The sequence below is a fragment of the Cebus imitator genome, unplaced genomic scaffold (genome assembly GCF_001604975.1).
Source record: "Cebus imitator isolate Cc_AM_T3 unplaced genomic scaffold, Cebus_imitator-1.0 Scaffold54, whole genome shotgun sequence".
NCBI classification, from domain to species: Eukaryota; Metazoa; Chordata; class Mammalia; order Primates; family Cebidae; genus Cebus; species Cebus imitator.
In genome coordinates this window covers 6,421,743-6,447,885 of record NW_016107369.1, presented here as the reverse complement: position 1 = coordinate 6,447,885, position 26,143 = coordinate 6,421,743, and the positions used below count along the sequence as shown (strand labels likewise).

The following is a 26,143-nucleotide window of genomic DNA, read 5'->3' as shown; positions in this document are numbered from 1 at the left end:
CTGCCAACAGACAGACCGCCCCCAGGGAAATTGTGGTGAAACACCCCGACAAGGCGCATCCATCCGTCCATCCATCATGGGCTCCCGCTGACGCAGGGGTCTGGAGATAGAGTTATGGTGCAAAGGGAGGGAGAAATCCCACAGACAATGGCAAAGAATCCTCCTGCTAGATTGTGAGTGCTCCATTTTTTTTTTTTTTTTTTTTTTAGCGGCCTCTAGTTTTTCTTTAAAAATACACGTGCAGTTTTCTCTTCCGGGTGCTTATTATTTTGAGGAGTTAAGCTCATCATATTTCCTTGGATTTATATATCAACTTACATGAAGGAGAAAGGAGCTTAAGAATCATTATTTCATTTATCCCCATCAGGCTGTCAGACTCATGAGGAGGGAGAAGGGAGGGAGGTATTGTTATCTCTCACCTCACAGGGGAAGAGACTGGGAGGGGATCAGAGGCCTGATTTCCTAAGATGGTGGCAGGCCCAGGGATCCATCTGCTCCTTCCCTAGGGGTGCCACTTTCTTGGCTGCCTTTGACTCCCTGTTTTGTGACTCATAAAGCTCAAAATAGATAAGGTTCACGTTGAGGACCCATCACCCAGGCTGCACCCTGCAGGCCCTGTTATAACTTGCTTTAGAATCTCAGGATATTGGCTGGGCATGGTGGCTCATGCCTGTAATCCCAGCTTTTTGGGAGGCCAAGGCAGGGGGATCACTTGAGGTCAGGAGTTCGAGACCAGCCTGGCCAACATGGTGAAACTCCATCTCTATTAAAAATACAAAAATTAGCCAGGCGTGGTGGTGGGTGCCTCTAATCTCAGCTTCTGGGAGGCGGAGGCAGAAGAATCGCTTGAACCCAGGAGGCAGAGGTTGCAGTGAGCTGAGATCATGCCACTGTACTCCAGCCTGGGCAACGAGAGCAAGACTCCATCTCAAAGAAAAAAAAGAATCTCAGGATATCCATACAACAGGAGGACACATCCCTACCCCATATGGCCTCTGCTGCGCCTACCTCTCACCCCTAAGTAGACACACCAGGATGGGTCCCAGCATTCAGATATTAGGACCACAGACAAGCATTTCCCTACCCCAAGACATAGAAAAACACCCACACTGCCCGAGGAAGCTCATCGCTGAGCTGCCAGCAGACCAGGTAAATGCAGCTAGCAGCAGGGTGAGGGTGGGAGGGTGGCAGGAGCGGATGGAGTGCGGGCAGTATTTCCAAAGGCAAGGTCAGGGAATGGGGAGAGGCTGGTCAGAGGGTACAGAGCATCAGTTAAACAGCATGAATATGTTCTGGAGATCTGTCGTACGGCATGATGACTCTAGTTGTTAGTAATGAAAATTGCTAAGAGAGTCGATCTTAAATGTTGTCACTCACACACATACAAAAAATGACAAATATGTGGGGTGATAGATACATTAACTAGCTTCATTTAGTCATTTCACAATGTTTACATATATTTCAACATCACATTGTATGCCATAAATATATATAATTTTTATTTGTCAATGATGCCTTAATAAAGCTTGGAGGGAATAAAATAAATAATAAATTAAAATGCTGGTTGGAGGCAGTGGCTCATGCCTGTAAATCCAGTACTTTGGGAGCCAAGATGATCAAATCACTTGAGGTCAGGAGTTTGGGACCAGCCTGGCCAACATGGTGAAACCCCGTCGCTACAAAAAATATATAAAAATTAGCGAGGCATGATGGTGCACGCTTGTAGTCCCAGATACTCGAGAAGCTGAGGTGGGAGAATCACTTGATCCTGGAAGCGGGAGGTTGTAGTGAGCCAAGATCACACCACTGCACTCCAGCCTAGGTGACAGAGTGAGACTCTGTCTCAAAAATAAATAAATAAATGAAAGCATAGTTCAAAGGAATACAGACAACTGGAAAGTGCAAGAAGCTGCTCTGGGGTGAGCTCCCAGCTCCATTACCCTTAAACATACACTTGGCCTTGATCTCCTTATCTGTAACACTGGCAGAACAAAACCCACTTCCCACCATTGTCTCGGAGCCAAAGAAGATAACACATATGAAGTGTCTGTCAGAGGTAGGATGCTCAATAAGTGTGAACTCCCTTCTCTTCACCTCCTACAGTTTCCCTCTCCTTGTGCTTTTCAGCAAAAACTCCTCACCTTTCCAATGCTCTGAGACCACCAGACATGGTGAGGCACAGCAAACCCCACCAAGGGCATGAGCCCAGGGAGAATGGACACAAATGGAATCTGAGGCAGGTAAGAGGAAGGAAGAGACCAAGAATGAGACGCAGCTGGAAAGCAGAGATGCTGGTGCTGCTCCAAGTCCAGGGTGGATGCTGCTTCTGCAGCTTCGGGGGAATAAATCACAGCAGAGCCACCGTGGAAGATACCCTGCCTTCTCCCTTCATTTGATGTCATCAAACACCTACTATGTGTCGACTCTGTTCTAGGTGCTGGGGCAATGGCTGTGAAGAAAAGAGACAAAAATCCTGGCCCTCATAGAATTTATATTCTAGCAGGAGAGAAACAATACACGAAGCAAACAAGTGAAACCTTCAGTGTGACAGATGGTAATCAGTGCTTTGGAGGAAAAACAGAGCCAAGGAGAAGTTGGAGCATCAGGGTGATGGGAGGGGGGTTACACTTTTAAATATGGCCAGGAAAGTGCAAGCCTGCAGGAGGAGAGGGAGGGGGCTACACTGACATCCAGGCAAAGACGTTCCAGGCAAAGGAGCCTTCAGTGCAAAAGCTCTGAAGCCGGCCCATCTGCCTGGGGCAGGGTAAGCCGGGGAATGGGAGGAGACCAGCTTGGGGAGCTACAGGGGCTTTGAAGGCCATGTAGACACCTGCGAGAATGTTGGCTTCCACCCCACGTGCCATGGCAGGCCACTGGAGGTGCTGAGCAAAGCGTGACATAATGATGCCCACGTGTTAACAGAATCGCTCTGAGAAGTGAAGGGGGTCAGGGCAGATGTGGAGTGACCAGTGAGGAGTGGCTGCAGGGTGTATGGAGCCCTCTCAGTGAGTCTGGTGCTTGGGGAGGGAGCTAGGCATGATATGGACAGAGCCCTGTCCTCAGGGTGCTTACACGGTGGTTCTCGGATGTGTACTGGGGGCAGTAAGCACTGGGGAGGAAGCAGAACCCTGAGCAGGGGGCTTCCTCACCTAGTGAACCAGGACGGAGGCCAAGTGGAGAGCCTGGTGTCCAGTGCAAAGGGGCCAATACCACGGTAAGTCCATAGAGGAATGGTTCTTCAAGAGGAAAGTGGACCAGCCTAGACCAAGGGCAGGGAAAAAGATCCAGCCAGATGGGCCCGGCCTGGCATACCATGAGATAACAGGTGTAGTAAACGCAGAGAGGAGGCATTCTGAGCCCATCTCTGTGCCCTGGGCCATGGGTGCCTCAGGACTGAGCTCTGGGATGTAGGAATGAGGTCATGCGAGCTGTGGTTCTGGTAAAGGGGAGTCCCACAGCCAAGTTCAAGGTCATATATAGGCTGGGGCCTTTTAAAAGACTGTTAAGACACAACTGGGCCTGGTGGCTCATGCCTGAATTCCCAGCTACGCTGGAGGCTGGGGCAGGAGGAGGATCACTTGGACCCAGAAGTTCAAATATAGCCTGAGGAAGACAGCAAGGCCCCATCTCTAAAAATAAATAAATAAAATGAAATGAATAGACTCTAAGGCAGAATGAGCTGCCATTCTGGGCCAAATGGCACACACTTTTCCAGCTGGGCAGTGAGCTGTCTGCAGCAAATTCCTCATCAGTGCTGGGGACAGGAACCGCATTGCGGAGACCCACCCAGCAGTGCAGCGTGGAGGTGGCATCACAGCGCCTCTGCATGCTTGCCAAGTCCTCCATCTTCCACCCCACATGCCTCTCAGAATAACCCCTCAAAACCACCACGATGCACGTCTCACAGATGAAGAACTGAGGCAGGGTTAGGAAATTGCCCAAAATCACAAAGCCAGTGGGTGGAGGGATCTGGACTTGAACCTAGGCCTTGTGATCCCCATTTGGTGCCTCTCCTCCTGCAGAACAAGGAGATCTAAACAGGGAAGACCCCTACAACCCAAAACCAAAGAGACAGGATGGCAACACTTGGGCCCCCCAGGCCAGGCTGGGAACTACAAGGAAAGCCTAGCTCAGCGGCCCCAGGCCTCTCCTCTCCGGCAGAGCCTCCCTTGTCTGTGAAGCGGAGATGTTGAGAGCTAAGTCACATTCTCCAAGGTTAAGATCAAACACCAGACACGTCTCTTCCCTTCATCCCTTTAGAAATTGTACTGCCCATGTACTATGTGCCAAGCTTCATGCTGGGTGCCAGGGATACAGATGAAGAAACAGATGCGCCCTTGCCGTCAAGGTGTCCGCCTCCCAGTGGGCAGAGGCACAGGTGAGCAGGTGATGGCATAATGGGTGATCCCTCTACACATGGCGCTGCCAGGTTCCACTGCAAAACATGACCGTGGACGCTCAGCAGCAGCCATGCCACTGCCCTGCCCACTGCCTGCTGCTGGCCCACCTCCTCTGCCAGCCCCAGCTCCCAGAGTCCTGCAGAACACCAGCAGAGTTGAGGACACCCAGACTTCGTCCCCCAGTCCCTGCTCCTTTCCTGTGACTGACAGAAAGGCAAAAGGAGCGGGTCACTTCCAGCACATAATAGCCACAGCCTGAGTGGGGGCTGCACGGCCTGCCTGCCTCGCTCCAGCTCCCCTTCTCAGGAGGCCAACCAGCGCTGACGAGGCTGCTGTTGCCGGCCTCCAGATGAATGGCTGCAGGCTCTGACACTGCAGGAAAGAGATAAATGACTGGTCATTTCCCCCTGATGCACTTGAAGGCATCCATTCTCCCAGCCTTACCAAGCTCAGGCAACCCCCCTGCCCAGAGACAGATAAGCACTGACAGATGGGGGTGGGAGCCGGAGCGTCCTTCCCCCTCAGAAGGACACAGCCAGACTCCTCTGCAGGCCAGGAGAAGGTCACGTTGTCCATTGGCTCACACCTGGCTCGAGGCTCCATGGGTCCCTTCCTCCATCTCCCCCCTCTTGCCCACCCCCGCCTGGCTCATCCATCTGAGGAGCACACGGCAGAGGGGGAAGGCTGGGGGCAGAGGGAGCCGGCTGACAGGCTCATCAATCTCAGGCTACATGCTTGGCACCTCGGCGTTCCTTAAGTTGTTCCCGGACTGGGAGGGTGTCGGAGGAGCCAGGGGCACTGTCTTGAGGAGAAGAGAAATCACACTGAACATCAGAGAGCAAATGGTGGAGAAGCCTGGAGACTATTAAAATGTGGGCCATGTACAAAAGCAGTAGGGAACTAATTAAGATGCAGGATTTTCAAAAGCCGGGGAAGTTGGCCGAAGCCTGCTCCCATCTGTAGAGTTCTGGCAGTTCAGCGCAGCGGGGACAGCACCCTGGGCGGGTGAAGCGGCCTCACCACCCCTGCCCGAGCAGGCGAGACTCAGGTCCCTCCTCCTGGACCGCCCCTTTGGGGGATACCCCTCTGCAGGCCCCTGTGACTTGCTTCTCAGCCGGCCTGTGGCCCTCTCTGCTTTGGGACACCCTAAGCCACTGTTGTCTCCAAGGCACCTGCCCTCTCATTTAAATGTCCCCCAACAACACGTGATGAGGGCGACCATCCTGGTCATTCATCCCCAGTCATTGAAGGTCCGCCAAAAACAGAAAAAAAAAACAAGAGAAAGATCCCTATTCCTGGCTGCCCTCCCTCCCATCACCCTCAGAATTTGGCGAGGGTGGCAAAGAGCCACCCCGCTCCCCAAGTGTCCTGGAGCAGAAGGGATCCACGAGGCCTCAGGTGCACCGCAGTGCAGGAAGAGCATCGGCTGTAAAGCCCTTTTCATCTGTGGGTCCCGATGAGTGAGCGTGTTGGGCCTTGAAGCAACATGGCACCAGCTCCAGCAGGCTCCCGTAGGGCTCTGTCCTGGGGATCACCAGCATCCCCTGGGAAATCAGCTTCCTAATTCTGTGCTGCAGTTTCCCAGTCTCTAAAATGAAGACAGTATCTGTCCAAGACCATGGGGACTGAAGGTCTGGGGTTGAAAGATGCTAAATTGATCTAAGCAGACTATCTGGGCCTTTACTCCAAGGGGACACAAGTAAAAGTTTGTTCCCAGCCTTTGTCTTTCCTTCATTCAAAAGAAAGAAAGAAAGAAAGAGGAGTTAAAGGCCTCTTTTTTAATCAGCTGGCTTTTGCCCAACATCTGCTGTGCTCCCAGGCCTTCTGGTGGATATTTACTCCCCACCTTTCTCTTCTGCCAGCTCCACTCCCCCTTCACAAGGACAGAGCCCTATTCTTGGGGAGATGGTCCGGGGGAGGTGCATCGCTGGCACCGGGCCTCTGCAGGAGTCTTCGTGTTGCAGAATGGTGATGTCTACATCATGAAACACCTTGCGTTTGCTTCTGTGGCCAAGCGCGAGCTGCAGTGAACACTGAACTCAATTGTCAGTCAGTGGGGAGAAATCATGTTGTATGTGTTGTCCTTCAGATCCCCAGGCAAGGAGGAGGTTTCAAGATGTTTATTCAAGACTGACTGGAGAAGCAGCATTTGGCGTGAGAAACACATAGGTCCAGGGATGCCAAGAACACTTGCAAATTCCAGAGTTCTTCCCAGGTCTCAGGCCCTTCCTACCCCCATGAGGACAGATATTTATTTTTAGCAAATAGTAAAGAAACAGAGGCAGGATGGCTCATTTACGATACTGGAGGGGTAAGGACAACAGGACTGGGGAGTCAATCCATGAGGGAATAATTCCACCCAGGAACAAATGACTTCACCCAGCTCCCCACTTCTTTTGAGACAGGGTCTTCCTCTGTCGCCCAGGCTGGAGGGCAGTGGAGAAATCACAGCTCACTGAGCCTCAACCTCTCGGGCTTAACTGATCCTCCTACCTCAGCCTCACTAAGAACGCCACCCTACAGGTGCCCACCACCACACGTGGCTAAGTTTTTTATTTTTTGTAGAGACAGGGTCTCACCATGTCACCTAGGCTCAGCTCCCCACTTTCCAGCCTGGAATGTCCACTCATACCACAGAAGCAAAGTGCTTCGGGGGACTGAATCAGAAAGGGTGGTTCTGTGGCCCTGTCCTCGGATCTCCTCCGACAGCCCTTAAGATTCTTGAACATGCACCACCACCCCCTCCTTGCTCAGACCTGGCTTCCTGACAGAGCTCTGCAGGCCTGAGGTCAGAGACAACCCTGACTCTCATCACTCCTGTCCTTTGTTGCTGAAACCTGCCTATCACTGCTGGACTCAGGCAGGGACAGAAAGGAATACAGGAGGGACATGACAAGTTGGCATGATAAATTGTTTGTGACATCTCCTCACTGTCCAAAGGAGAGTCTGACATGGAAGGAAGCTCATGCTTTGAGACAATTCTGCTCCAGGCCAGTGACCCCTCCATCTCTTGAAGAGCAGGCAAACTGTTCTCCCTCTTCCCCAAGGACATGAGGACATGTCAGGGAGTGCTGATGGTGGTACCGGGTGGGCTTCAAGAGTCCTGGGCATACCTAGATTCCCAGAGCATCCTTCATCTGGGAGAGCTCAAACCAGGAGGCTGGGAGGGAAGAAGAGGAAAGGACAGGCACCCTCAGGGGCTGGTGGTGAGGGCACCAAGGGTGGCTAGTTGGCTAGTTGGGTTTCTTCCAACATAAACTTAGTCTTCAAGTTTCCGTCAATTTAAAGAGATGCAGCTCAGGATGGACAAATTACTGCTTTTCAGCAAGTTTGGCCCAAAGGATGATATACAGTGTTGAACAATTTGCTCTTTGATGTGCAATTTGCTTTTTTTTTTTTTTGTCACTTCGCAATATATCTTTAACATCGTTCCATTTTTTCTACTCATGCTTTTTAAAGACAAAATAATATTCCATTCACAGAATATACAAGTACTATATATTTAACTAGTCCCCCATCGATGGACCTTCTGGAAGTTTCCATTCATTGTTATTACGAACCATGCCACAGTAAAAAATATATATGCAATATATATTATATGCATATATTTATTTATAGAATAAGTTCCTAGCAATAGAATTTCTAGGTCAAAGGGCATGTGTGTTTTAAATACCGGTAGGTACTATTCATTGTACTTCAAAAAGGTCACACCAATTCCACAGCAATGTGTAAAAGCGCCTCTCCCTCCATCACCATCTCTGTTTCCTTCACCTGCTCCCCTCCCCTTGGGAAGGTCAGCCTCAGTCCACCCAGCTGATGGTTCCCACCTCCTAGGAATTTGCAGCAAATTCCCCAGAGACTCCAGCCAGCGACTCTATCCCGAGTCACACGCAAAGTATCAGCCAAAAAACTGAGCTCTCCTTGAGACCAAATCAAATGGAATAAAAATAAGAGATAGTTATTTTAAAATACTGTCTGAGTTAGCCCAGTCTTGAGGGAGGACACACCCCTCAAAAATGGAGGAGTCCTCTCAAGTGGAAAGTGCGCATTTTATGAATGATGAGGGCAGAGGCTCTGGAAGGTGGGCAGGTCATGCCTGCACAGGGACTGCCCACCAGGTGCACAGCAGAGAGGGGCTGAGACCCAGCTCATGCTGTACTAACACACCAGAAAGGGCACCATACATTTTGTAAACATTCACCCTCCCGGGAGGTACCACCCTCCACTTTTGCACAAATGACCCATATGGGCTAGCCGAGAAGTCACTCTTCTAAAATTTTGGCCTGTGCAAAAAATTCAAATGCAAACTTGCGTCACCTCTGGGAAGACAGTGGTACATTTCTTTGGCTGCGCTGTTTTCTCATTCTCTAGATGGGCCCTGGCTGCTTGGAGGTACCAGGCTGAGGCTCGTTACCACTGACTCCAGGGCACTCCGACGGCCTCTTCATTCACCAACCGCAGCTGCAGGCTGGCATGGTGGTATATTCTGGGAGCCAGGGGCAGCCCTGGCTGTTCAGACTCAAAACAGGACTGGGAAATGACAAGCATCTGGCCTAGGGTTTGTGGGGGTTGTTTCCGTGTTTTTAGTAGGCCTAGTAGTAGGTCCGTTTACCCGAAGAGAGAACAAGTTCCTTTGAGAAGGTGCTCTGCCACGTGACAGCCACGCAGTCCAGCCCCGGCTATTCACTGCTTCTCAGCATCTGGGGGCTGGTGTGGAGGAATAAGCCTGCTTTGGGGGAACCCAACTTTTCCCGAGGCCCATCATCACAAAAGCTGGCACCTGTCTCTGCAGATGGGGTCCTTCCCCGGGCCGCTGCCCATCCCTGGGGTGGACGTTCACCCCTGGAAACGGTCCAGCCACTTCTGCCTCATGCTTGGGCAGAGGCTGAAGAAGGCTCTCAAACGACCACAGATACAAGACGCCATGTGGGGTGGGGACTTGGCTACAGAAAACCACCAGCGCTGGGTTCTTCCTTTTCCTTCCCCTTGCGTGTCATCGCAGGCCCAATAACGGGGCGCGGCCAAAGCCAGCTGCTCCACGTTCACCCACAGGCCAGGCATAAACACTGGCAGGCAGTGTGCCTGAAGCAAATGCCTGAGGGCAGAAGGCGCAAACACTCCAGAAATAGCTGCCCCTGCCTCAGTCCCACCAATAAGGGCTTCTGAGATACATGAGCGGCGCAGCAAAGTCTCCTTGGCTCTGTCCACAGTCTGATTCCCCTCACCTCTAAAATGGGCTCACAACACTCTTACCTCTTCCTTCCCTCTCTACCTCCCAGGGTTATGGTAGGGACCAAGGAACCGACATGAAAGAAAATGCTACGTGAACTACAGCATGCTGTTTAGACTCTGGTTATGATGATGCCCAACCAGTGTCCCATTCCCCGGGTGGCAGCAATTGGTGGGAGAGACATAACCCCAGCCAGCTAATCTGCCCTTCCTGGGCCTCTCTGCCACAGCTGTGGAGGGGGACTGCCTTTCTGCTGGGTGTGGTACGTGCTCAGACTGGAGTTGCTGACAGCCCCCTCACTTGCCCTACAAGGAGAAGAGAGCATTAGATGTGCAGAGAGACTGGCAGGGCACAGTGACTGATGCCTATAATCCCAGCACTTTGGGACGCCTGAGGCAGGAGGATCACTTGAGGCCAGGAGTTTGCAACCAGGCTGGGTAACATAGTGAGACCCCATCTCTACTAAAAAAAAAAAAAAAAATAGCTGAGTGATTCTTGTTTGGCTCTGTGTCCCCACCCAAATCTCATCTTGAAGCTCCCATAATTCCCACATGTTGTGGGAAGGACCCAGTGGGAGATGACTGAATCATGGGGCCGGGCCTTTCCCATGCTGTTCTCATAATAGTGAATGGGTCTCACAAGATCTGATGCTTTTAAAAGCAAGAATTTTTCTGCACAAGCTCTCTCCTTGCCTGCTGTCATCCAGGTAAAATATGACTTGCTCCTCCTTGCCTTCCACCATGATTGTGAGGCCTCCCCAGCCATGTGGAACTGTAAGTCCAATAATCCCCTTTCTTTTGTAAATTGCACAGTCTTAGGTATGTGTTTATTAGCAGTGTGAAAACAGACTTATGCAGTAAATTGATACCAGTAGAGTGGGGCAATGCTGAAAAGATACATGAAAATGTGGCAGCGACCTTGCAACTGGGACACAGGCAGAGGCTGGAAAAGTTTGGAGGACTCAGAAGACAGGAAAACATGGGAAAATTTGGAATTTCCTGGAGGCCTGTTGAATGACTTTGCCCCAAATGCTGATAGTGATATGGATAATAAAATCCAGGCTGAGCTGGTCTCAGATGGAGACGAGGAACTTGTTGGGAACTGGAGCAAAGGCGACTCCTGTTATGTTTTAGCAAAGAGACTGGTGACATTTTGCCCCTGCCCTAGAAATTTGTGGAATGTTGAACTTGAGAGAGGTGATTTAGAATGTCTGGTGGAAAAAATTTCTAAGCAGCAAAGCATTTAAGATATGACCTGGGTGCTGTTAAAGGCATTCAGTTTTATAAGGGAAGCGGAGCATAAAAGTTCAAAAAACTTGCAGCCTGACAATGCAATAGAAAAAAGATTCCATTTTCTGAGAAGAAATTCAAGCTGGCTACAGAAACCTGCATAAGTAATGAGGAGCCCAATATTAATCCCCAAGGTCTTCACAGCAGCCCCTCCCTTCTATGCCCATCACAGGCCAGAGGTTTAGGAGGAAGAAATGGTTTTGTGGGCTGGGCTCAGGGTCCATCTGCTATGTGCAGCCTAGGGACCTGGTGCCCTGTGTCCCAGCTGTCCCAGCTGTGGCTGAAAGGGGCCAACTTAGAGCTTGGGCTGTGGCTTTATAGGGTGCAAGCCTCAAGCCTTGGCAGCTTCCATGTGGTGTTGAGCCTGTGAGGGCACAGAAGTCAAGAACTGAGGTTTGAAAGCCTCTGCCTAGATTTCAGAAAATGTATGGAAATGCCTGGACGCCCAGGCAGAAGCTTTCTGTAGGGTTGGGGTCCTCATGGAGAACCTCTGCTAGGGCAGTGTGAAAGGGAAATGTCAGGTGGGAGCCCCCACACAGAATCCCTACTAAAGCACCACTAAGCGGAGCTGTGAGAAGAGGGCTGCCATCCTCCAGACCCCAGAATGGTATCCCCCACTAACAGGTTACGCCATGCACCTGGAAAAGTCGCAGACACTCAACGCCAGCCCATGAAAGCAGCTGGGAGAAAGGCTATACCCTCCAAAGCCACAGGAGTGGAGTTACCCAAGACCTTGGGAACTCACCTCTTGCATCAGTGACCTGGATGTGAGAGATGGAGTCAAAGGAGATCCTTTTGGAGCTTTAAGATTTGACTGTCATGCTGGATTTTGAACTTGCATGAGGCCTGTAGCCCCTTTGTTTTGGCCAATTTCTCCCATTTGGAATGGCTGTATTTACCCAATGCCTATACCCCCATTGTATCTAGGAAGTAACTAACTTTCTTCTGATTTTACAGGTTCATAGGCAGAAGGAACTTGCCTTGTCTCAGATGTGACTTTGGACTCTGGACTTCTGAGTTAATGCTGAAATGAGTTAGGCTTTAGGAGACTGTTAGGAAGGCATGATTGGTTTTGAAATGTGAATGTATGATATTTAGGAGGGGGCAGGGGTGGAATGATATTGTTTGGCTCTGTGTCCCTACATAAATCTCATCTTGTAGCTCCCCTAATTCCCACATGTTATGGGAGGGACCCACTGGGAGATGACTGAATCATGGGGGCAGGTCTTTCCCCTGCTGTCCTCATGCTAGTGAATGGGTCTCATGAGATCTGATTGTTTTAAAAACAAGAGTTTCTCTGCACAAGCTCTCTCTTTGCCTGCTGCCATCTGGGGAGGTTGAGGCTTCGGTGAGCTATGATCATGCCACTGCAACTGGGGTGACAGAGTGAGACTCTGCCACACAAAAAAAAGAGGGGGGGTAAAGAGAAACATGTAGTCCCCACTGCCCTCACTATAATGTTTGAGCACGCTGATGCAGCTATGCCCGAAGACAGTGAACCCTGGGATTTACTGGTACACGAGCCAACTTCCCTTTTTCTGCTTCAGATAGTTTGACTTGAGCTTCTAATGTTTATGACTAAAGGAATTCCAACTATATCTTGGTGTATTTTAATAATTAATGTATATTAGTTTTAAAATCATAAAATAAAATTTTTAAGAGAAGAAGCCTTGCTATAGTTTCTTTAAGTTAGTTTACCTATCAGCAATATGAGGAAGCAGCAAAAACATTGAACAGGGAAATCAAGCAACCTAGATTCTCTGCTGGATCCACACAAATTCCTGTGTGACTTTGAAAAAGTTTCTTAAACTGTTTAGACTCCAGTAAAATAAAGAATTGGAGTTACTGATATCTAAGGTATTGTACAGTGCTAAATGTCTTTGCTTCTATAAAAGAAGATCTAATTAGTATGATATAAATTGTTCTTAATCAAGACTTTTTATAGAAATGTTATGAATAAAGACTGATAATTTAAAACAAGTACTTATAATAAAACCCTTTAAATTGACAACTTACATATAAGACATCATCATATACATGCAAAATATTCATTGCATCACTGGTTAAATTGGAAGATTTAGAAATAAAAATTGAGAACAGGCTGGTTGAACAAATTGTGGTGTAAAATGGGATATTATGTAATCACAAAAAGAAATAAAGAAACTTTACATTTTGCTGTGGACAATGTCTAAGACACATTTTTAATTGAAAAATGCAAAATCTGGAGTGGTTGTGCTATGTAAAAAGAGGAGGGAAGGTCAGATAGATTTAATTCCTGGTGCATGCATGGACTATCTCTTGAAGGAATCTCAAAAAAATTGCTACCATTGATTACCTTTGGGGAGACTGTATTATTTTTCATGATACAGTATATCATTTTATCTTTCCAATGTCAAAATATGTAACTGCCAGGCACAGGAGCTCCTGCCTGTAATCTTAGCACTTTGGGAAATCAAGGCAGGAGGATTATCTGAAGCCAGGAGTTTAAGACTAGCCTGGGAAGCATAGTGAGACTCTGGCTGTACAAAAAAAGACAAAATTAGCCAGATATGGTGGCACGCACTTGTAGTTCCCACATACTCATGAGGCCAACATGGAAGGAGCACTTGAGCTCAGGAGTTGGTTATAGTGAGCTGATTGCAGCCACTGTACACCAGACTGGGCAACACAGCAAGATCCTATCCTCTAAAATAAATAAAAAATAAAAACACATGGAACTGTATTCCCTACTCAAAGTCAAATAAATTTTAAAAGTTTTTAATTTGAAATTTACATATGGCTTTTTTGGTGCTTATGGTCATGTTGGGGTGGCTTGTAATCTAGCTACTCGTAAGCCTTCGAGACCAGCACTTCTCCTACTTCAACGTGCATTCTGTAGATGCGCTCCAGGAGATCGTGATAAAATGCAGATTCTGATGCAGCAGGTCTGGAGTGAGGCCCAAGCTTCTGCACGTCTGACAAGCCCCGGGTGATGCTGCCACTGCAGGCCAGGACTGCACTTTGAATGCAGTTCTAGGGCCACACTGATCAATACAGTCACCACTAGCTGTATGTGGCTGCTGAGCACTTGAAATGTGGTTAGCCCAAAAAGAGATGTGGGGATGTGTGAAATACACAATGGAATTCAAAAATAGCACCAAAAAAAAAAAGATCATAGATGATCTCACTCATAATTTTTATATCAATGACATGCTGAAATGATGTTTTTGATATGTTGAGTTAAATGGAAGATATTATTGAAATTCATTTCCTCTGTTTCTTTTTTTTTTTTTAATATAACTAATAGGCAATGTAAAATGACACATGTGACTTGCATTATATTTCTATTGCATCACGCTGGTCTAGGAGACCCTGATCTCCTACCATCTGCAACAAGGCGGGGGTTGGGACAACCGGGGTCATCACCCTGGAGTGTTTGCAAGGGTCTGTAAATTGATATAAGGACCCTGGAGAACTGGGATAGAGCATATTGAAGAATCTAGCATCCACTCACCCTTAACAAATAAAACTTCTACTCAAGTGAAATGTGCATTGAAGTGAACAATCAAAGCAGTCATAACAATGGAACTGTCAGTGAAAACATTCCAACCACTGCAGGTAGAGTTTTTGCAGAGCAAAGTCAGCCTACAGGACCCGTGTTGAAAGGAAGGAGTGAGGTACCATTGCCAGGCAGCCAGCCTTGGCAGACCGCAACACTTTGGTGACAGTGGGAGGAAGCATGTCAACTCTATTTGCGCCACAGAACAGCACCATTCCTACCACTCTGAGTCACATCTCAGCCCGGCACCCTCAAAACCAGAGATGCTCTTAAAGCTGAAGATCTGGGGTAATCACTTGGCTTTGCTGCAACACAGACACAGGTCTGAAGACAGCCACGTAGTCAGAAGTGTAACATTAAATCATCACAGGCCGGGCACAGTGGCTCACGCCTATAAGCCCAACACTTTGGGAGGCCAAGGCAGGCAGATCACTTGAGGCCAGGAGTTTGAGACCAGCATGGCCAACATGGTGAAACACTGTCTCTACTAAAAATACAAAAATTAGCTGGGAGTTGTGGCGCTCATTTGTAATTTCAGCTACTCAGGAAGCTGAAGCAGGAGAAGCAGAGGTTGCAGTGAGCCAAGATCTCACCACCACTCCAGCCTGGGCAACAAAGAGAGACTCCATCTCAAAAAAAAAAAAAAAAAAAAAAAAAAAAAAAAAAAATATATATATATATATATATATATATATATTAGATCAGTATAAAGATAAATCCACCCATTCCTTCTGTGTGGCCACAGAGCAATCTGCATCACTCGGGTGAATTTTAAACTCAAACTCTTCCAGTTCCACATCCAAGGTGAGTACGACTTTTAGTGAATTGGCCCCTTTCTGTGTAAGATGCTCCAAAGCTCATACAGAGTAAGGGGGTAGAGGGTCCGCCGTGTGCTCTGTTCTCCTTGGAAACATACAAGCTGCACCAAGAGTTCTTTACTTGAGGCCACAGGAAATGTATCACATGACCCGAAAGAGCTGCACATCCTTCAGTTCTGTTGGGAAAGTCATCCTGGAACTGGCCCTACTCTGCTCCTGCTTCTTCCCCGCCCCCCTCCGTGGTAAAGGGCAGGCATGAGACACGCAGAGGGGAGGAAACCTCAGGTGGACATGTGGTCACGTTTCTACTCAGGAGCAGGCACAGAGGCGCACCCTTGAGCAGCATGCGGGCATGTTCCCTCTCCCAGAAAACTTAGCCTATGGACAAACAAGTAAACCAACCTTGTCCTGGGCACCGCCCAGTCCTCCCACCTTTCCCATCATGGACCCAGCCAAGCTCCAGAAGGCACTGACCAGGCTTTATCTCCAGCAGCCGCAGCTTTGGATCTTCAGGTGGGTGCAATCGTCTCTTCTTACGCCAGCAGCGGGCAGGGTATGTATACAGCTGGCCTGGGGCAAGGCCTGTGGACAAAGACAGTGTGAAGATTAAAGGCTCCAGGCTGGAAGGGGCCTTGGAAACTACTCTAACTAACCCTATCATTCACAAGGAGAGGAAGCTGAAGCCCGGAGAGAAGTGACTGGTGAATGTCACAAAGCTGGTTGCTAGTGGGCTGAATCTAGGTCATCTGACCCCAGGACCCTGGCTGAGTCTAGGTCATCTGACCCCAGGACCCTGGCTGAGTCTAGGTCATCTGACCCCAGGACCCTGGCTGAGTCTAGGTCATCTGACCCCAGGACCCTGGCTGAGTCTAGGTCATCTGACCCCAGGACCCTGGCTGAGTCTAGGTCATCTGACCCCAGGACCCTGGCTGACTCTAGGTCATCTGACCCCAGGACCCTGGCTGAGTCTAGGTCATCTGACCCCAGGACCCTGGCTCTGTCGGCTTCACCATGGTATTCAGCAAGCCCATGCTAAGAAAAGCCACTGCCTTCACCAAAACCAGTTCTGCTCCCCTGCCTGGAGAGACCACCACCTGGACCTGCAGACAAGAGGGACATTTGTGGTGTCTCCAAAGCACTGGATCTCTATCCACTGCCCCTCCGTCCTGATCCAGGTTCCCTTCAAAATGGAGCAGTAGTCAGTTGGCCTACCATATGGACAGCCTGGATTGAGAAGCATCACAAAAAGACAGAACCAAAAACACCAGATCTACTCAGGCATCTCCCACCCACTCCCAGCTGCTGGCAGCTCACTACAGGCAAACGGAGCCTTGTGTAACCCCCATGAGGACATAAGCCCACTCTGGTGACCAGGCCACATGACCTGCAGAGCCCACATACCTCTATATTCCCACCTGTGTGCGTGGGCCTTACAAAAAGAAATAGGTAGGAGGCCAGGGGCTGGGCTTACATGTTACACCGTGTATGTGGCCTTTGACACCAGCAGCATCACTGTCATCCCAAGCACCATGGGAAACTTTCCTGTTCACCAGACAACAATTCTGTGGCTCTGGTGGCAGCTACAGGCCTTGGAGGATCAGGGGCTTCTCCATGCTAGGCCGCAGACTATTTCCAGGGAAATGGAGAGGGGTGGAGGCTGAGGGGTGAAGAGGCGGGTGTTTGAGATTGGCTAGGTAATTTTCAGATCGGCTAGGTGATTTGCAGTCTAACCAGACTGTCTAATATCCCATGATAAACCAGCAAGTCAACCAACCCCTAACAGAGAGAAAAGCCTAATGAGGACAGGGAATTTTCCATCTTGTTCTTGTCAGAAACCCCAGAACCAGAGCTGTGCCCGACACAGAGTGGAACCAAACTAAATACTCATTGAATTAATGAATGAATATGTTGCAGCTTCCCGTTAAAGTCACAATTCTGTCTTCTGCAGGTAAACGTGGCACATGACAGCTGTTGGACACAGATGGCCTCCCACAAAAGTGTCACTGCACACACCTAGGACCATGGGTTTAGAACACATCAGCACCTGATTCCTATCTGCTGTCTTCCAGTTTAGGGTTCTCAAAAGTTAAGAAGGAAAACTGGCATCATCTTTCACCTTTGCAGAGAAAATCTATGTTAACTTTCATTGCTATACACTCCTTGATTCATTTTCATTTTTACCAGTCAACTCTACCCATTTATCAGGATGGGTCCTATACAGAGTCAATTATCCCAGCATTAAAGGAACCAAAATATCCAGGTCTCTTTATGTTTAATCACACAGCTGCTCCCACAGGTTGCAAGATTGTGAGTAAGTTGGAGGTTCTGACCACTCCGCACCTCTGGTTCTTAAAAACCAGAACTGACCTGGACTCAGAAACATCAGAATCGAATGACCGTTGGCCCTGCTGTTCCCAGCTCCAGGGGACTCATCCACCCACATCCAAACCATCCAAGAGGGACTCCAGAAGTGAGGGCTCATGACTGAGGCCAGAGATCTCTGCGCCCCCTGTCCCACCATGACAGTTTCTGGGCCTTAGCTTTCCTTCGTGCCCCAGAGGCTGCTTCATGTGCTTCCAACCTGATCAAACGCAGGTAAGTAAGAGGGAGCTGGCCCCACCACACTCTCAAAAGGTCTACGCGGCAAGAGTTCAAAAGTGTCCACACCCTCCCTGAGACAGCAGCCACTGTGCTTGGTGGACAGTGGTACCAGGGAAGCCCCAGGCCACTCTGCTTGTAGCTTTAGGCCCACTCTTCCGGGAGAGTTCATTGTAGCAACTAGTTTGAATCTCTAGAAGAAGGGGCTTTTTTTGTTTCATTCTTTCTCTGCTGGATCGGAGAAGCTCAGCAGTGCAGAGGAAGAACACATGAGTCCTGGGAAGCATCCTAACACCTTTCTGAGCCTGCTGCCTCACCTGTAAGATAGGGACATTAAGAACATTAATGCCTACCTCCTAGGGGCTGTCATGGGGATTTGCTTATATTCAAGAGAAAGCTCGCTACATCCATAAAGATGACAAATGTCAGTTGTTAATTATCACAAGTTAGCTGACTCTAGTCTTGGACTCCACGGTCATGCAACATGGCCTGCCCCACCCACCATGCTGTCGCTTGGTTCTTTAACCATAAGGGTGGAAACTGGCTTTTTCTTTGAGTTCTTCTTTGAATCCACCTCATCACAACAAGCAAATGGCCCCAAGAGCTCTCCTGGGGCTCCTTGGCCCCTTCCTTGCCCTCCTCACCAGGCTGACAGGCACCAGTGTTCCTTTATAGGAACAACACGTTCAGCCCTGGAGTTCCACTTACAGAGGGAAGAGCAGGGCCCCATGAGACTTATGTTATTTATCTCATTAGAACACGAGGCACATAACTCAAAGCATGTGTGTGTGTGTGTGTGTGTGTGTGTGCGCGCGCGCGCGCGCGCGCGTGCGTGCATGTGTGTGTGTGCATGCGTGTGTGTGCATGTGTGGCAGATGGGGGTGGGGGAATGAGGATGGAGTCACAGCTGCTGTCAGGGAAATTAACCTTGAGGAGTGAGCCCAGGGCTGAGGAGCGGATATGAAGGAGGGGAAACAAGTGGCTGAAGACAAGAGGGGAAACCAGTCCTCCCTGGTAACCGAGGCCACTGCCACCCCTCAGTTCACATACCCCACTGAGCAAACTACTTTTCTGTTAGTATGAACTACAACTCCAGTTACAACACTCATGCCGCTGTGCAAGTACAAATGTGATGCACACACACACAATCAGAAACTCACACACTTGCTGGGAGAACTGGCTCCATGGAAACATTTGGCACAGAAAGGCTTGATGCCTTCATGGTCAGCAGACTCCAGATGAACAGCTGGTTATGCACATTGCACAAGTTCAGCAGGTGGATCCTGAGGGTTCTGGGCATCTCTCACAAAGCATAAGCTATTCAGAATTTAGAAGATGAAATAAGAGAGAAAAGAGAGGGAGAAGTGGCCAGGTACAGTGGTTCACATCTGTAGTCCCAGCACTTTCGGAAGCCAAGGCTAGCAGATCACATAAGCCCAGGAGTTCAAGACCAGCCTGACCAACATGGTGAAACCTCATCTCTACCAAACATACAAAAATTAGCTGGTGTGGTGGTGCATGCCCGTAATTCCAGCTACTCAGGAGGCTGAGGCAGGAGAATTGTTTGAACCCAGGAGATGGAGGTTATAGGAGCCAAGGTCATGCCACTGCACTCCAGCCTGGGTGACAGAGTAAGACTCTGTCAAAAAAGAAAAAAAAGGAAGGAAGGAAGGATGGATGGATATGGAATAGGGACAGCAATTGAAATGGGAAGAAAAGAATTGAAGTAGCTTCCTCTTTCCCTATCCAGAGCTGAACTGTGGCAGTTCAAGCCCCCCAGGGAAAGGCTCTCCCCACAGGATCTCAGAGAGGTGGACCCACAGCTGCCCGTGAAACTTCCCTGCAATGGAAAATTTATTACGTCACAGGACAAAGTGTCCCATTGTTGGCCAGCTCTTACTGTGATAAAGAGATTCACCATGCCCTTATTTTGAATTGAAACCTGTCTTCCTATAAGTTATACCAATTCGTCCACCTGCTGTTCTAACAGCAAACAGCTACATCCCAATCCTGCATCCCATATATCCGCTTGGGTTTGAAGGGGAGCTAACGAAGAAGCCAAGGAACTAGAGAGGAACAAGAGTTGTAGGAAACAGGTAGTGATGACACGTGCTCAGAACCAAGCAACAGGATCAAAGTCTCCGAACAGAAAATAACAACACAACAATCTAAATACAATTTTTAAAAAATATAGTACAACATCTAGTTACATAACATTTACATTGTATTAGGTATTATAAGTAATCTAGAGATGATGTAAGGAATATGGGAGGATGTGTATAGGTTATATGCAAATAGTATGCCATTTTATATAAGGGACTTGGTCACCCACAGATTTTAGTATCTTCTGGGATCCTAGAGCCAATCCTTAGTGGATACTAAAGGATGGTTGTTATGTACATAACATACTATCATTTATTTAACAAATGGTGATACACACATATTCAGACAGATATATATGTGTGGTGTGTTTGCGTGGGTTTTTAATGGGGGTATAAGCCAAAAACTAAAGAAAAACTTACCTAGAGAAAGAGAAAAAATAAAATAGTAGTAGCAAGAAGAAAAAGAGAAGGAAGAAGAAGAAATTGCCTATAGGAAGAAGAAACACAGTAAAAGTGAAGATACAGCTAGACTTTCTCATAATAGGCCATGCTTTATAGATTTGACTTTAGAACCATGCAAATATTTTGCACAATTATAAAGTAAAATTAAGTTAAAATAAAAAGCATCTATCTGTTTCTGACTAAGATGGAGTATAAAGACAGATTTAGCTCCCATCTAAAACGAAAAGAGAGGGAAAAAAAATCAAACAATATTTTGGAGACAATGAACATCAGGCATTGAAGGGCAGTGATCCCTGAGACACTGAAAACAGGCAAGATAAGCCCTATGATTGCCCCAGCTTACAGCCTTCAGAGAGTCTCCAGATTGGAACACAAGGAGAAGGAATACAGGTGGAGCCCAGCAGATTCCCCACGTTTGAATTGAAGAGAAAATGCCAAGAGTCTGAGGAGACCACAATGACTAGCACCCAAGGTAACAGAACAGTAGACAAAAGAGAGATAGAGAATGTGGACATCCACGGAGGGTCCCCTTCAAGTATTCAGCTTAGAATTGATCCGTGTAAGTTTGTGAGGAAAGTAGGCAGGACTGGGAAAAGAACTGCCCAAAAAGATTAGAGGTAACAGTGCCTGGTGTGCACAAGGGGCCAGAAATTGTCTGTTTCCACCAGCCAATATGGAAAACCACATGACTCATGGGGTACTGGGTAGAGTAGAACAGAGTAGAGCAGAGCAGAGCAGAGCAGAGTAGAGAGATCTTGCCTCACTAACAGGCAACACTTAGCCCTAGGCTAAGTACTGCTCTGGCTCCACCTAACAAATCTTAAAAGCAAGAAAAGAAAACATCAAACTGTTTCCAAATAACTTAAATATGTCCCAAAACTATGTTCAAGAACATTTATAGGAATAAAACATATCTACAGCATTCAGCAAGGTAAAATTCACAATGTGAGGCACCTAACCCAAAATTACAAGGCATGTAAAGAAGCTGGAAAATATGACTTATAATGAAGAAAAAAAATCAATCAAATGAAACCAACCCAGAACTGAAACTGATATTAGCATTAGCAGCAAGAACATTAAAACAGTTATTATTTGTATGCTATGTGTTCAAGTTTAGCAAAAATTTCGGAGATACATATATTTTTTAAGACTCAAATTTAACTTCTAGAAATGAAAACTACAATATGCAAGATGAAAAACATATTAGATGGAGTTAATGTCAAATTAGACATTGCAGAAGAAAAGACTGGTAAACTTGAAAACACAGAAATAGAAACTATTCCAAAATGAAACCTACAGGAAAGAAGAAAAAAAGAAGAAGAATGACATAAATGAGCTGTGGTGCAACTTCAGACAGTCTAATATATGTGTAATTGAGGAGAGGGAAGAAAAAATATTTGTAGAAATAATGGCTGGAGGCCAGATGCAGTGGTTCATGCCCTTAATCCCAACACTTGGGAGGATGGCTTAAGCCTGGGAGTTTGGGAGCAGTTGGGCAACACAGTAAGATCCTGTCTCCACAAAAAGAGAGAGAGAGATAAAGGAAGGGAAAACGGGAAGGAGGGAAGGAGGGAAGGTGGGAGGGAGGGAAGAAGAGAAGAAGGGAAGGAGGGAGGGAGGAAGGGAGGGAAGGAAAGGAGGAAGGAAGGAAGAAAGGAAGGAAGGAAAGAAGGAAGGAAGGAATTAAAAAAGAAATAAGGGCTGGAAATTTCTGAAGTTTGATGAAAACTATAAACCCATAGATCCAAGAAGCTCAATAAAGCCAGGTACAAGAACATGAAGAAAACTATAGCAAAGCATATCATAATCAAAACTGCTCAAAAATAGCGATGAAGAAGTATTAAAAGCAACCAGAGAAAGGAGATATGTTACATATACAGACATCCCTATCTTTGCAATGCAAGAAAGAAAAGAGTGGTTCAACATCCCTACAATACAGCAAGAAAAATAACTTGACAAACTAGAATTTCATGCCCAGCTAAAATATCCTTCAAGAACTAAGGCTAACTAAAGATAGTTTCAGATGTACAAAAGCTGAAAGAATTCATCATCAACAGGCCCATACTCTAAGAAACATTAAAAATAAATCCTTTAGGCAGAAGGAAAGTGATACCAGATCTAAATTTAGATCTACCCAAAGGAATGACGAGCATCATAAGTGGTTTAGTATATGAATAATTACACAAGATATTTTTCTTTTTTTTTTTTTTTTTTTNAAAAAAAAAAAAAAAAACGCTTTGTTAACACTCATCTATCTTGTGAATGTTTGAAATCTTTTTTCCTTTATATGCTTGGTAAAGTGAGTATTTCCGAGAAAGCAAAGATCAAATCTGAATACTTCAAAGCCTTTAAAACCATACATGAATAAAACCATACGACTTTGGACACAACCAGAGTAGTTTTTTGCTTTTTGGTTCTTTTTTTCACATACACCATTAAGTTAAACTTCAAGTGCAGTGGAAAGCTACAGCACTTATTTCTGGATCAGTTCACATTCAAATTGTAACCCTTTATCTTTTTCTCAAGAATATTACAAACTGACCCTAAACATTAAAGTACACCTGTGCATTAAATCCCTGGGCATTTCCCATAATCTAGAAAAAAAGCCAAACAAGTTCTAGTGCTCAATGTAAACATTTTTAACTATTAATGATTTACTAATTTTCCTTAAAGGTACTTAGGAGTGTGTGTGTCATGTATTCAAAGTTAACCTTAGGAATAGCACCATAACCAAAAAAACCCATAAAAATGATTTTCTCCATCATCTCTTAGTTTTATTTCATAAGTTGAGAAGCTACCATTGTCAGCTATGCTTTTAAAGAACATCAGGCCCATTCTTGCTTCTTCTGATGAAACCAAATCTGATTAAAAACCAAAATACCACTTCTATATACAAGGGTCTATTTTGGACTGAAAGAAAACACAGTAATTGGATGACCATTCAATGACCAATTAATATGGTCCAAAGAAAAAGAACAGTTCTATTAATGAAGCCTAAACTGTCAAAAGATCATTTTACCAAAAGAATGTATGTACTTATGAATGTATTCCGTATTTATTTATGGATTTTTTTGGTACCATTTTGCAGATGATGGTAAACATGGAGTTATAAACCTGAGAACAGATTATAAAACAGAGAAGGTTAAGAAGAGTTTAAATAAATTAATGGATTTGACATCTATCACCAATTCTTAAAATTCGGGAAGTAAAAGGCATCCCATTAGTCTTTTCATGTCAATAGTCAAGGACAATTATCATGAATCAATCTGTTTACTATATACTTAACACAAGCTCTGAGAAGAAAAGCATCATAGTTCTGAAATGGAACCACAAATGAGAGGTAGGTTTCCCACCTATCGCAGCTGATAATGTCCAAAAACATCCTTCCTCATGCATCAGAGTAGAAAGAAAAGGTACCTCCTACTATGTCAAATGGAATCGGTAACTACAAAATAGGAACATGTAAGAACACTGTCTAACATTGATACCAGTCTGATGCTTCCCTTTATCTGCCACTTCAAAGATAACACAGGAGAAAGGGTTAATTTTGTCTAAAACCAAACACAATTAGGGCTAATAAATAACTTAAAGGTGGGGTACGGTAACATATCCCTTACCTACTAAATATGTAAACCATTTGAATCAAGTCCATCTTCAGGCACAAACAAGTTAGGAATGGCCACCTACACTGGAGTTGCATAACCTATCAAGTATTTGGTTAGAAAATAAGTGTACTATTTGTGTGATAAAGTTTCATTTTAAATGGATTATAAAATTATTTTCCCATGAAACATGACAGTTTCTTATATTTGGACTAGAGGTCACTAATAAAGATAGATTTAGTTGCCCCAGCAAAGAATGCTTAGGATTGCACACAGAAGCAGTAAACTAAAACAAAGAGGTGGAGAATGACATTTAGTTCTTTTCCTGTATAGATAAGATTTGCAATTGCACTCTCAACAAAACTCAACTCTACAATTTCAATACAGATGGGGGAAACCTACATATTAACTTAAATACTCTTTTAGCCCTGTACAACACTCTATTAAAGAACATACTTCTAAAGCTAAGGCACACAAATTTCTCTATTTCACAGAGTAAGATTATGGAAGAGCAAGATTTTGGTTAAATCCCTTACAATGGAAATCAGGAGATCTTGGACAGAAGACAAATTATATAGCATTCTGTTAGTGCACAATTTAAAAGAAAACTGCTATGACTATGCTCTGGTCTTAAGAGGCTTAAAACATGCACTCAAATTATTAAAAATAGTTTACCAGCACTTTATAAATTCAAGTTTATAACATAAAAGTGATCACGTTTTCCTCAGAAAGAGAGAAAAACCCAATAGCACTGGGAAAGAAAATTAGAAACCATTTCAGTGAACATGACCAGATCTGGTATAATGGATTCTACTCAAGTAGCCAGGGAAAGAAAACTAAAGTGGTAGGTACCTTGCCTACAAATCATGGTTACACCTCCCATGATTATAGTGTCAGTATGCATGTATTTATAAAGAATCTGTAAACATAGGTTGTGAAATTGTTATACTACTATAGAACGGGTTACAAACTACTGCCTCTTTGACAAATTCAGAAAATAACTGCATGACACTTGCTACCATGAAAGTAATGCTCATTGGTTTTGATAACCAGGATGTCTAGTGTTTAACATATTTCAAACTCTTGCTATATGTAGTCAAATACTGTCAAAATAGATCTGCCCCCAAAATGAAGCATATTTTGGCACCTGTGCTGAATGCTGCTACAAAGACCAGCAAGTGCAAATAAAAATAACAGTCATGATTTAGTCACATTCATAACTTTTCATAGAAAAATATAAATATATTCCCTGAATTGTAAGACAAAAAAATAATTTTAACAGCCAGCTTTCACCATAAATTCCAGTCCATTTCCTCTAATGAACTGGCTTTCCCTCAAGGTCATAAGGTGCAATCATTGAAATCTAACACATTTTCTAAGCTTCTATCATCATCCCCATCATGGTATCTCACAGTTCTTCTACCCTGATTTCTCGTTTTTATTTTTGAACGTCGAAGAACTCTCTTAGATTTTGCATAGTCCACATCCTCCCAGTCATTATCATCCACACTTAACCTAGGGCGTTTGCTTTGTCTTTGACGTCTCACAGTTTTAGATATGTTAGCTGTAAAAGTTTTACCTTTTCTAACTACTTTTGCTTTTCCTTTCGTTTTCCTCCTTTTGGTTTTTGTATTATCAGTACAGTCAATATCTGATTCAGTTACAGATCCCAAATCTGACGATTTGGAACTAGTATCAGGTCTCAACTTTGAATTCCCAGTTGTTTCAGAGATTTTCAAATTTTCCAGTTCAGGATGCAATCTCTTCCTTTTTACTTCCTTCTCTGCAGCTTCCTGTGAATCATGAATCACTTTTGTCTTACTGAAAGGAGCCTTTCCATAGGTCCTGAGTCTTCTGCCATTCCACCTGCGTAGCCCATAATTCAGTTCCACTTCAAAATTATTCTCTGCAGTAGCTTTTTGTGCCAAAGTTGACTCAGAAGAAAATGTCCTATCAATCTCACTCCCTGGAATATGACTTTTTGAATCTTCTTCTGAAGATGCAACAGAGGAACTTTTCCTTTTAGAAGGTGCATCTATTTTGTGAATATTGGTATCCCTGTGCTTGTGTTCAGAATTCAACATACCTTCAGAGTCTGAGTCTC

At 45.8% G+C, this 26,143-nt stretch overlaps 1 protein-coding gene across 8 annotated transcripts in view; it reads right to left on the bottom strand.

Annotated features, from left to right (window-relative positions):
* The window catches only part of DPF3 (double PHD fingers 3), a 288,551-nt gene that overhangs the window by 125,836 nt on the left and 136,572 nt on the right, over nucleotides 1-26,143 (bottom strand). For all 8 annotated transcript variants that reach the window (XR_005200301.1, XR_005200298.1, XR_005200299.1 and 5 more), the window contains one exon: nucleotides 15,750-15,857. Coding sequence is in view for 4 of the 8 variants with exons in the window: in XM_017528735.2 (XP_017384224.1) it covers nucleotides 15,750-15,857 (108 nt within the window). In the remaining 4 variants the exon portion in view is untranslated. The remainder of the gene's footprint in view (nucleotides 1-15,749; nucleotides 15,858-26,143) is intronic.